Source organism: Rhea pennata, chromosome 4, assembly GCF_028389875.1.
Source record: "Rhea pennata isolate bPtePen1 chromosome 4, bPtePen1.pri, whole genome shotgun sequence".
In the NCBI taxonomy this organism is placed as follows: Eukaryota; Metazoa; Chordata; class Aves; order Rheiformes; family Rheidae; genus Rhea; species Rhea pennata.
The window spans coordinates 45,091,094-45,104,273 of NC_084666.1; the positions used below are offsets into that span (position 1 = coordinate 45,091,094).

At 35.7% G+C, this 13,180-nt stretch overlaps 1 protein-coding gene across 1 annotated transcript in view; it reads right to left on the reverse strand.

Annotated features, from left to right (window-relative positions):
* GLRB (glycine receptor beta) overlaps window positions 1-12,061 on the reverse strand; it is a 51,924-nt gene extending 39,863 nt beyond the window's left edge. Inside the window, exon 1 of the mRNA XM_062574733.1 lies at window positions 11,940-12,061. Within this exon, the coding sequence (XP_062430717.1) occupies window positions 11,940-12,061 (122 nt within the window). The remainder of the gene's footprint in view (window positions 1-11,939) is intronic.
* Window positions 12,062-13,180: the final 1,119 nt, after the last annotated feature.

A 13,180-nucleotide genomic window follows, 5' to 3' on the forward strand; every position in this document is an offset into this window, starting at 1 on the left:
TAAAACTGAGAAAGTGAATAAACTGAAATTGCTAATTGTCCCCTTCCCTCATATTATAAATACCCAGGACATGATTTCTTCACCAACAGAAAACAACCACCTGAACTATTTTTAGTGACCATCAGATTAGGAATGTAAGTAAACTGACAAGCACTTCTTAGGTGCCAAAACACGCAGAGGCTTTTGGCTGTCTCTTGCCTTCAGGTGCCAGTGCCAGCTATTTCACAGAGAGTTAGACCCATGGTAATCTCATTATCATGTACTAATAAAAGCTTTGTTATGGAAAAGGAGGCCTCTGGCTACTCTGATTTTGCAGGGGAAATGCAAACGTTTCTGTTTGCCTTGCTGTTATTGTTTAGGGTGTTAAATTAAAACAATTGCTAAAAATAAAAAGTCTACCTGTGACAGGCAAATGTACCTATAAGAGTAAACATGAAACCGAGTGTAACAAGAAGCAAGATCAAAGGTGCGTCAGTCCCTATCGCACATACTCTGAACACGCATCAGGCTGATAATGTCACGCAAATGAATTTGTCATCTGTAGAACGTGCTCAGTGATGATTTCTACTTTTGATTCCTGTCTCATAATCACTTTTCCATCCATTTTATGACTACTCTAACGATGATGTGTCATTGTTATTCAATAATCAAGATGCCACTAAAAAAAAATCAAACACCCTACAGAGACGTAAGTCATTTGCATCAAGACTATTACCACTAGCAACCAAATGTACATATTATAAGAAATGATCCAATGAATTGCCTAAATGTCTTCCATAGCTCAGTATCATTTGCCATTGCCTCTATTATCCTACTTAATTATTTTTCATTATTGTTTTCCATATCAGTGTTAGCTTGACAGGCTTATGAGTTATTCTAGGTTAGTCTTTCTAACATCTTGGCTCACTGCTAGTTTTCTTCTCACCTTTCAGTTTCCTTCAATAAGTCCTTCCGGGACTTCTGCAGTACTCAAAGATTTATTGAAGATAATACTAACCCTCCAAAATGCTTTTGGCTAGTCTTAAAAAACATTGGATGACTGTATTAGTCTTACTAATTTTAAGATGCCCAATTTTAGGACCTTCTGTTTAGCAACTTCCTTACTGACTACTAGAAAATAAATTAATTAATAATTTTCACAATTGTATGATGTCACTATTTCATTGAAAAATGGAGATATGACCAGATCCTAGCCCTTGCAGTCCTTTTATGAATAAACTCATCTTTTAAAATCAGCTCATTTAATTCAACACATAGGTGAAACAGCAGGAGCAATTGGACTGGATCTGATACAGCTAAAATGTTTATAAATTTTTACTACATGTTTTTATTAAGGCATAAATGGTCCACAAATAAAGCTAACATTTTGTTGGTTTTAGTAACAAGTTTTAGCTTCCACGAGGATGTCCTTATTGTACAAACAATAAGACTTTTCTAATATGAAGTCAGAGCAATTAAATAGAAACAGGGGTTTTAAGTCTTTTGAATAATAATTGATAAATTCACCTTCAAATTATTTTCCCAGGACTGTGTTTATGGATGCTTGTATTTGACTTCGATTTGAATTGTTAAGTATGCAAAAGAATCATTTATATCATATCATTTATAAATTCATTTTCAGTTTTCAGCACTGATCATTACTAATGAAAAGGTTGCTACAGAAATATCATAAACCCACTTTGGACACTCTTTTTGCAGTTACCACTGACTGGACAATAGGAAAATTATCTTCCGTTTTGTGGCAAGAACAAGATAGCAGGATACACTTTCCCTCTGTACCACACTCTGTAGCACAGTAATACACCTGATACTGAAAGTTTCATGGCGTTGCTGAGTACTAGACTTCCTTGTAAGTCACAGATCTTAACACTTAGGTACAACTTTGGTGCCTGCTGAAAGATTTATAAAAGGAGAGTCTTCTTCGCACAAGCAGCTGAATTTCTTTGTAAATCATATACACCTAGTATTAATGAAAAATCAAAACTAAACCACAAAAAAACTAACAAACCTACCTAATCACTCATGCTTTATATTTCCACTACAGATTATATAAAGTTCATTAAATAGTGATGATGGTAATCTGAAACAGGTAAGATAATGTGGTCACATAAATTAAGTACAGATGCTTTTGAAATATAAGAAGGAAAACAGAAAAAGAGAATCTGAGAAATTAAAAGAGAGAGCATCAAATAGCAAACAAAAGCCAAACACAGTTTACATTCTGACAGGTTTATTTGTGTCTTCAAGTAAGAGGAATAAGGCTGTAATTCTGTGAGATATGAGTTGCACTGTTAAACAGCTGTTTTGGCTGTTTATTCATTAGTCTTCCAAGAAACAGGAAAAGGAGAATTACTGCCCTGAGAAGACTGATGGGATGGAAAAAGGATGGGAGCATTGCTTTCTGCTAAAGAGCATCCTGATCGCATTCTTAGCAAGTAGTTGAGCAGTGTTTTGAAGTTATACTGGTGTCCTGCGCGCACATTTATCCTCATTTATATAAAAACCAAGTGAAATGCAACAGTATCAGCTGTTTCATGTTGAGAGTAGAAGCACACAGAGTCACTAATCACTATCTTGCAAAGGTGACTTTGAATGAAGTGGTTGGAATAGCATCTGAAAAAAAGCTCTGCGGAATATCATTTATACTTTTGTTATAGCCTTTTACAGTATGTTGCCTTTGAATTACCACCACTGAATAGGATGCATACTATTAAACATCTTCTCAAGGTCTGGATCTCCTTGAGAAAACCTAACTGATGAAAACGTATCCATTTCATCTTAAGTCAATAAATTGTATGTGGAGCTTCTGGCAAGCTGAGAAGTTATGCCACTCGCAGTCACAGTTTAGCAGAGTGACTAAACACTGCACTGGATGGCTTAGGTGCTTGGAAAACTAATCTGAGACGATACAAGCCACTGAGGTATTCATCCAAAGCAGCTACCCCTGCTTAATCATCTGTCTGAAACGGTAAGCTTTGAATCAATCAATCATATGCATAGAGGTAGACTGTATTAGAGGAAAAGAATTTGAATTAAAATATTTCTTCCTAAAAGCAGTACTTCTGTTTTATAAAGGCTATCTGATTCCCACATAATAATGCTTACACTAATTAAAAGTTACAGTTGCCACGTTTACCCACACAATCTAGAATTTTGACACTTCTGAAAAGCAGATAACTAAATTTAGATTTCCCTTAAATTTCCACCAGCTGCAGTATGTGTTGTGATTTTAATGCTTATTTCAACTTGTGTGGAATGTTTGCATAGCTGCTAGAAAGATTTAGGAAATGGATATGTAGCAACATTCTTCACAGTAATTTATGAATACTAATTAAGACAAAGTGCATAACAAACAAAGGGTAATGCAACAGAAATCTCACAGTTGCTTTTAAAGGGAATTTTGAAGTAAATAATAGTACAGCTAGAAATTGCTTTAGTAATAATTTTTCCTGAATAACAATTCTGAATTGTTTTTCTTCATAAATGTTTTTTTTTCTTCATAAATGCATGCAATAAAAGAGCATAATTGTAATATCCTCAATAAATATCATAACAATCCTACTAATTTCATTCTGGACATCTCAACTAACTATAAGCCTAAATATTTTTTCATATGATTGGTTGAAGAAATCATGTTCTAACTTCTACTGTTTATAGTCTACTAGTAACATTCCTTCAACTGCTGACTTTGATGGAGTGAATAAAAACATTATTTCCACTTTTGCCTTTCCATAGTACATCTGGGTTCATCATATGAGTACTCTTGTACCTGACGCATAGCATCATTGAGTCAAGTTCAAGTATCAAAATCTTTGGGTCATAGGTGAGGGGAAGTAGAAAACCTACCAAAAACAAAAATATAAAATGTTCTTAACTGGACAATGTGAGTAAGCACCACAATGTGATTATCGGGGCCAAAGCCTTGTGTAAAGTGGGAGAGCTACTGCAGAAATGATTTAAAAGTATTAAGCCTGACATAAGAAGCAGTGTTCACAGAAGCCAGAAGAAAGACAGAACACAGTCTATTAGGATGATGCCTCTGTGGGATATGACTGGCCTCACTCCAGTCTTTGGAAGTTACTTTTAGTATTGCTGATAAATGTAAGAATTAAATTAAGTACTGCATTTCATAGGATATGTGGCAAGATGTTCACTTCCTATTTCTTCCATATGCAGCTATATACATTCTACTGCTGGCTGTGGAGAACATGATTAACATTTTAAATTGATGACAATTGAGAATTATCTTGATAATTCATTGATCAAAATCCGGAAGTTTACATCAGCAGATATACATGGTTAAAGAAAGCATATATTACTCTTGGTTTGAAATATATAGAGCTTCCTCACATTTATGTTAAATAAATGTGTCAGAGTCATTATATCACTTTATTTCGGGTTATTGTTAGATTCACTCTCCTAGAGATCACTGAATTACAACTAGTCCTTATCACATGAAATGCTAAACAAGGGTAATGATTGGAAAAAGGAATATAAGTGTTCTGCACAAGTGGGGACAAGGGTTGTTGTTTTAATTCATTACTTAATGCCCTGATCCCTTTTTTCAAGATCCCATCACACTAAAGCATTTTCCATTTTAGAAGGGAACACAAATATACTTTTTACTTCTGGCATGACTATCACAATAAAAAAAGGCATGGCACAATGACATGCCATCTTACCACTGTGGTCCAGACAGCGATGCAGCATACATATTCCATGGTCAGCTTTTGCTTAGAGCTCGTAGCCTGGGTGATCTAGTACCAAGTTTCACTTTCACATAGTTCTAGATTAGCATCTGCTAAAAATATATATTCCAACTCACATTGTCCAGTTATTTCCAAGGAAATTTCTTATACAATGCTGAAGCTACAGATTTTAGTACAGTTTAACTAATCTTTGTGATAGAAATAGACATTTTAGTCATATAATATGGCAGTAAATATCTGAGAATGATAAAAATAAGTGTTGGGAAACAGTATCTGCCATCTGCCATACATTGTAAGTACTATATACCTGATATAAACCATCAGTGTTCTGAGTTACAGGCATTTGATTTTCTGAGTGCTATATCTCAAAGTATAAAATCAGACTAATACAAACCAAAGAAGAATTATACAATTCCTCTGAGTGACCTCTGTGACTGCTAGTATGCTTAATATCTACAATTTCAAACTGTACAAGGTGACATCTCTATTACTAGGGAGAAGAATTATGATTATCAAGTGCAAAAATGCTACCACTCAAATTACATTACAAGTTATGGAACTCTGAATAAAGGTCTATGTGTGCTCACAAATGCAGCTGACAACCAAATGCCTAACTAAATGCCTAAAATTAGACATGTAACTTTGGTACTTGGAGGTAATGCAGTATGGTGAACAAAAAGAAAGGTTCCTTCATGGTATGATTTGAAGCAGAAACCCACTTTGGGTGCCCTGAATTTCAGTCTGAATCTCATCTTTCATTTCTTAGTGCAGAACGATCAAGAATAGTCTCCTAATGTGGACAGGTAAGCAAGGTTCCAGAACTTAGTATGAACCGTTCACTTAGTGTCATTCCTTCAGATCTTGCATATCACAATCTAAGCTCAGACTCAGTTTCACTTTCAACATCAGAACACCACACAGATAGGCCCTAGCATGCCCAGTCCTGCAGAAGTGCCTTAAGCCTGAGAAAAGCAAGCAACATGACACAGAGATTACAGTCTCAAAATCAGGAGAACCAGGTTACTGTGGTGCTTCATCCAACCCAACTTGTATTGCCTATAACAAATTAACAGTGCTTCCATTTCTAAAATTAGCATGTTTGCTATTAGCTTAGGGATCTCTGCATCCAAGCAAAGAGACTATCCAAGTGACTTCTGTGCATAAACTGGCATTCTGTTTTGCTCTGATAAGACACGAAACATCATCAGCACCTACGAGCAGATTACATGCATTTTAAAATAACTTGCCTGTATTTGTCCCTTCATCACAGCCTGTCTTCCAAACAAGTAAATACTTAGACAGAGAATACATGGATTGGTAAGAGTACCAGTTTGGTTAGAAAGTCCAAATGGGGGTACATTTTATAAAAATTGTCTTTCAAAGATCCTCGACAGCTCTGAGAACAGAATTTTGTCCTATGGCTTTCCTTACACTTAGTTTCAGTGGATGTAATTTTACCTGTAGATCCAAGTTTTGCTCAGTCCAAAGGCTATGTATGAAACACAGGTCTAGAATCTGTAACTGTTCCTCACAGTTGTATTGTCTTCTCACTACACTGTTCAGAATGGAGTCAACATCACTCACTGTGAGAGCCAATTACTACAAAAGACCCAGACTACCACATTTAATTATTGTTTTACAAGAGAACTTAAGCATTGCCTATACAGCTTTATCTTTTTACTTCCCAGTATGTTTATCCACTCTGAATACAAATTCCACAACCTTCTGGAATGTGGTCCTATCTGTCTGAGATCATATCTTTCCAGGAGAGCTACATGCTACAGAACAATTAAATCACTGACCAATTACTGTCACTGTGGGGCAAAAGAATTTTTATAGGAACCAGACCTGGACTTTTCAGTTTACTTATCTTCCAAACGACTGTGAAATTTAACTGCCTCCACAACTAAACTGAGATTTGTTTCAACTTCATTCCATCTTTTTATCAACCCATTCATCATACCTACAAATGAAAATGTTCACAAACTATCAACCCTGTCTTCTACAAGATTGGAATGAATACAGAGGTGATTCCACTTCCCAGTCATTTACATTTTGAAAATGAACACATGCTACAGATAGAGAGGCCATGTATACCCAAACACTTACAAAAAATTGCTTGTCTACATGAAGGTTTTCGGACCCAAGACACACTTTGAACTTTAGCATGTCAGAAACTAACACTTAACCAAAAGAAATTTTTGTAGAGACTTTCATACAATTCTATACATTAACCACATTTTTTTCCTTTTTCCTTTTTTTTTTTTTTTCTTACTGTTCCACTGTCTTCTGTTGTGTTTTAGAAGAATCTGTTTATTGAACCCTGGCATCTGTGACCTTTCTAAGCTTCTTCCCTGGCAGATGGCACAAACCACGCTTTCTGGAGGGTTTAGAGGGCCATTTCACAGTTTCTGAAGTAGCTGATATGGTTTATTGAATACAAGCCAAAAGACAAATGGTACTTCTGCTTTGTGTGTAAAAACTCTTTATAAAAATCATGCAGTATTTATTTAATCATCTATATGGATAAAGTCTCCAGCATATGTGAAAAAATGTATAAAGGTGAGGCACACCATTTTAAAAGCAGTCTTAAGATTAAGACACTAGAATGATTCAGTGATTCAGGTTATACTCTTAGCATTGCATTAGCATTACACTCTCTATGGGATCTTCAGCAATTAACAGTGTACAAGTGAACAGCTGAGTTGTATTATAACTATAGTTAGCAGGGATAACAGTTGCGATTGTAGGCACAGTAGTAACTGATTTTGTAAGCTGCTATTTGACACTCTCATGTCTCTATGCCTTCTATAACATTGTCATAACAAAACTTCCCTTTTCCTCTAATTTGTCCAGAGATCTTGCAAACATTTTTGAGGAAAGACATTACAGGCTGCTAAGAATCTTGGCAGCAGCTAGAACACTCTCATAAAAAAACAGAAATATTACAACCTAAGTAATAGCATTTTTCAGCAGTGCTCTTAGAAAAGCTTATAGTGGAATGTCTAACATATTTACCAGAAGCAAGTATTGTGAAAAATTAGGAAGAATTTATGCTAGGAAAAACAATAGCATTAGATAAACTTTATTTTGACCACATCTTCCATCCCAAACACGCAAATCTATGTTCTCCTAAGTGCAACAACACTCGTACTGTACTTCCCACCATGATTGAAATGGGATAGTTTTTTGGAACGTCCTGTGCCATCGGGCCACTTTTGCAAAATCATGCCAGTACTGGAAAGCATGTAATACACACCTATTCAAAAATCTATCTATGCCTGCGATAATCATTTAAACTAAGTATTTATTTTTGTCTGATAAAAGCTGCCTGAAACAGTCATATAGATCAAACTTATGCTTAATATACATGACACAGTTCTTTTAAGATTTCTAATTTCTTGAAACAATTTTCTGCTTCATATTATTTTCCAGACCTGAGACCTTTGCCAAACTTTCACTGAGAGCAATGTCACTTCACTGTTTATATTTTCCATTCCTTCATGACTGGTAAATTACAGCAGAAATGCCACAATATGTATTGACCTCCAACTGGTAAATAGAGGCAACAAGGCTTACAGATAGTCTGTGATCAAGATTTAGATTAAGCCATTAAATACATCTGTATCAGTATCACAACCATCTGTAATCAGTATAGTAAATTTCAAAATCAAGTTTTTACAAGAGAAGATCGTAATCCATAAAATTCTTAAAATTTTGGGGGGAAGGTTGATTTGTTTGTTTTTTACCTTTTCCATGAAGACAAAGGCAAGAATTTTTTACAGTAAAGGTTTGTATTTTTTTACACTATGAATCTGTGGCAACCAGCTTCTCAGATTTATGCAGCAGAGCTCTCTGTTATGCCTTTTAGGTCCAATATATCATTTTGTTTGTTAATCAATGAACACTCAAGAATCAGACACTAGTATAAACATTTTATGTTTCATTTGGAAAGCCTGGAGTACAAAGAAAGCGGATTTAAATTTAAGATGTGCAATCTTAAATCTATGCATGTAAGCATCAAACTAGAATAAGAACAACTGATTAAGTATCAACTTCATGAATACCCCTCAAAAAAAAAAAAAAAAAAAAAAAGGAGGGGAAAAAAAGCTGTTTCAGAAAAAAATGAAAATAGGATGGCCAATCAAGCCACTACCACAAAACAGACATCGAACTACAGGGTCATCAATAATCACAACTAAGAGTTTTCGATCTATGAAATAGAATAGCATTTTCCTAATTGTAGGAAAGCAAACATCTGTTTACGAGACAACAAAAAACTCTTTATGAGAGTTCTAATCAGCTTGTTTTCAGCATATTCCAATAGTAATTAATTTCATGCCAGAGGGGCATGTTTGGCTAAAAGATTGTATTCTGGAAATACATAAAAGTAAAAATTTGGGTATGCTTAGTTTTCATACAAACAAATCCACGCTAAAGTCTGAAAAACAAATCAGTCTTATAACCATCCATTCCATAATGTCAGACTATCTGTATACACTTTCTACAACCAAGGAAGCCATGCAGTAGTATCAGATTCAAAGCTTTCCTGGTAAATGAGCTGCATACATTTGAATTTTATTATAAAGTTTGTAAAGAGAAATCTGTTTTTTATATAATTCCCAGTTTGTTTGTTTGTTCATTGAAGGGGCAGATTTTAGCTTTGCACACTTTATAAGGAAACAAAAAGCAGTAATTTGTGGCAATAAAGCTCTGAATTTTATTGCACTAGTAGCTAGTGTAAAATAAAGATAGATTAACATTTTAACTTATAAACCCATTGCTTCATTAGGTATGTGTAGCATGCAGTCTTACAAATGATATAAAATGCCACCTACTTTCTTCAAAAAAGACACAATGTATTCTTTTATTAAAAGGCTTCATTTGCACTTTACTAATAAAATTTTCTTTCAACCACTTCCTTAAGACCAATTTTGGATTTAAGTAATTTTCACTCCACTAAATTGTATTTAGGTTTGTTTCTGAGGAAAGATTCCTTATATTTTTCACAGGAAAAAAAATATTAAAAGTAGAAAAACTTTTCTACAAGGTACAGTGGAATCAACTAAAGAAGTTTTGTGAAGCTATAGTGCTCTTTAAAAATCCAGAGAGGAATGCTGCGAGTTTTTTTATTGGATTGTATGGTTCTTTCTTAGTTACGACTGCACAAGTATTTTGCAATACTCAGTTTCATTTTTCACAGGTGTGTCAGTTTGACAAATATATGCATTTTATAGGATTTTGTAACTAACTGTCAGCATCTGGTTTATGCTTATGATTAGAAGTTTGTCATTTCCTATCAGTAGCCTGAGCAAAGAAAACATTAGGCAATTTCTGTGCAAGATACAACTCACTTTCATTGCTCATTCACACTACAGTCTTCTAGATGCCAGCCACAAAAATAGCTATTCTGCAGCTCCACTGTTATTGATTGTCTCTCAGGCTGTGAACTTCAGCCAAGTAAGATATAGACAATATGTTCACTATTCAAAAAATCTGATAGGATATAATGCTATGGTAACTATTTATAACTGACAACACCGCAAACATCGAACAAACACTAGATTCTGCTAATATTTCCATAGACAGCTTCAACTGGCTGCAATTTGAAGTATCACCTAGAAAATTATAGCATTTATTTAATGCTTTTCAAGCATAGTGGTGACAAATGACATCATATTCAGTGGTCTTAAAATCAACTGGTACAGTTATCAGGAACAGAGGACTAGGAAATACTGCACTTAAGAGGGAAAAAAAAGGCTTATCAAGAAAAAATGACATTAATGTTTTGAATTCTGACTAAGATCAAGTCAAGAATAGGGGAAAATGTTGACTACCTGGATGAGAACATGGAAGATATGGATTCTGTTTCCATTGAGTGACTTCGGGTAACTCACTTTCTAAGTACTCAATGTCTATGTCTGTCCTGGGAATGATGACTTTTCTCTCCTTGTTAGAAATACTTAGGATAGCTCAGAAAGAAAGCTTCATACATAACTCAGCTTACCTATTCAAAGGAGACAGAACAGATATGGGATGTTTCAAATTAATTACTACCACATTTGAGACTTGTATCTTAAGGTTTTCAGATGCAAAGAGATATATCATTCTTTGGGGTTGATATAAAAAAGACCAAAAATGCTCACCCCCTGTAGAAACTATAAAAACTTTGTTTTATAAATCACTGTCACTACTTAAAAAGAGTGGAAACTTTGAAAAGTATCATTTAATGTTGCTTGAATATGGTTATTCTGCTTTTTTTTTCCCTGTACCTTGGAAAAAGTCTACTAATGCCAAGTAGCTGTTCTCATCTTGAGGCTTTTTCTTTTGTGGTTAGAAAAGAAATGTTTCAAATGTGTCTGAACTATGTTATTGTTTAAGGCATTGTGCTTTTCTATGCTTATTGTCAACTCATCATGTTCCCTCAATCTTTTCATTGAGTAATTACACTGTAACACTAAAAATATAACCAAGACTAGCCATAAAAATGACAACAAAAGTCCCAACAAATAAAACTTTTGAATCATCTATGGATTACAACATAAAATATGGTAGACATTAGTGAGAGGAAGTCTTTATAGACTTTGATTATTTTAAAATAATCATAGGTATCCTGAATATGTTCCCTATTCAGTTGGGTAATCAGAGGTTGTAATTTCTTTATTTTTACAGAAAGATTATTCCATAAGAGGATGTTTAAGGCAACTATTAATCCACCTATATACAAGTTATAGTACTGCAAATTATTAGTGAAAGATGCTGAAGATATTAGTTCAACATGTAATAAGAAAAGGAGTAGGACAAGTTTCCTCACTTTACAGAACTAAGCTAACCAGAAACTGAATTTCAGTATCAGAGGTGTGGCTCTTCTCTCTTTTTACTGGTATCCTTACTGATAATAAGATGCTAGAGATACTATTATAAGGGCACTCTACTATGTCCATAAAAATAGCAAGATATTTGGTTGGAATCACTGATGGTCATTTTTAACTGTTTACTATTGCTTAGATTTTTCTTTTCATTAAAACAAAGGACCTGTTGCAGAATAAACATGCTCACTAACAGAACCTGCAAGACATATCACTGGTCAAACCCCCTTCCTCTCATTCCCACACCCCAAAATTGTTCTTTTAAAGCATCACATTCTACTTCAACTGGCATGTAATCCCCATAGCTAAAATATGGCAAGATCATCATCACACGAAAACATAGAAGAAACAAGGAACATACGATGGGCATAGGTACTGCTTCTTTTTTCCCTTTCCTTTCTTTGAAGATTTCTCTTTGGAACAGACTTCTTCAACCCATAAGGAGAACAAGACAAAAAAGAAGATCACTAGTAAGAACTTCATCTTGAGGATTAAGCTTCAGGGAAATCTATGGCAAAAGAAAAGAAAGGGGTTTATGTTAGCAGGGCTAAATAAGGCAAATGGGAACACATATATGCAAAAGGCAAGCAAAAGTTTAATTTTTGTACACTGGCCCCCATCTTTATTATCTTGGGAAAGAGTCTCTTGAGGTATAAGTCTGATAGGGAACTGACTGAGGTATTTTTCAGTGAGTTAACTGCTCAACATTAAGAGAATCACAGTGAGGAATAGATATACGTGCACCTTTGCCTCAGTGCATTTTAGATATGATGTCCTTCACCTACTGAACTCAAATCTTCAGAAACTTGGAAATGCAATTCCTCACCAAAAATATCACACACCACACTGCATTTAATATGGTTAAATGTGACTAGCCAGCCATATAACAAGGCCTAAGAAGGCCATCTAACTGTCATCTAACTGCAAGCCCTCTGTGACCTCTGCTCACATGGGAAATAACAATAATTTCAATGTTAATTATGAGAAAGGGTTACATATTTAATTTCTGGTACAGAATTTTCACTTGAATGACTATTTTGCAAGAGGTATTCCTGACAGTACAGTCAGTACTGAAAGAGAAATGCAAAGATGACTAAACACCGCCTGGAACACTATGCTTTGTAACATCACATTTAGTTTGGTATTTTAATTTCTTGTAGGCAGAAGCACTTCTTCCAAAGGCCACAAGCTAAGTCTGTGTTCATGCAGAAACCACCCTGCGTGCTCATAGTCGCAGCTCTGTGAGGCTCTGGGCATTTTCTCCACAGATATACCCCCCCACACACCCCTCCTGTTTTCCTAGGCCAGCAGAAACACCTCAGCACCAGCTGATAAATAAGATAAATAAAATTTATCTTATTTTATTTTGTTTTCAGGAGCTGTAGCTGCATCTCTGGCTCGCTCCTCCCCCCGGGAGCACCAGGGTATTTCCACCCCGCCGGAGCCCAGCGGCAGGAGGCCGCGGCTCCCGCCAAGCCCGGCGCGCGCCCCTCCCCCGCCCCGGCGGGTAACGGTCGCCGCCGCCGCCGCTCTCCCCGGTCACAACCCGCCCCGCCGGCGCCCCTCGCCCCCCGCCGGCGGGGCCGCAGGACCAAGGGCGGG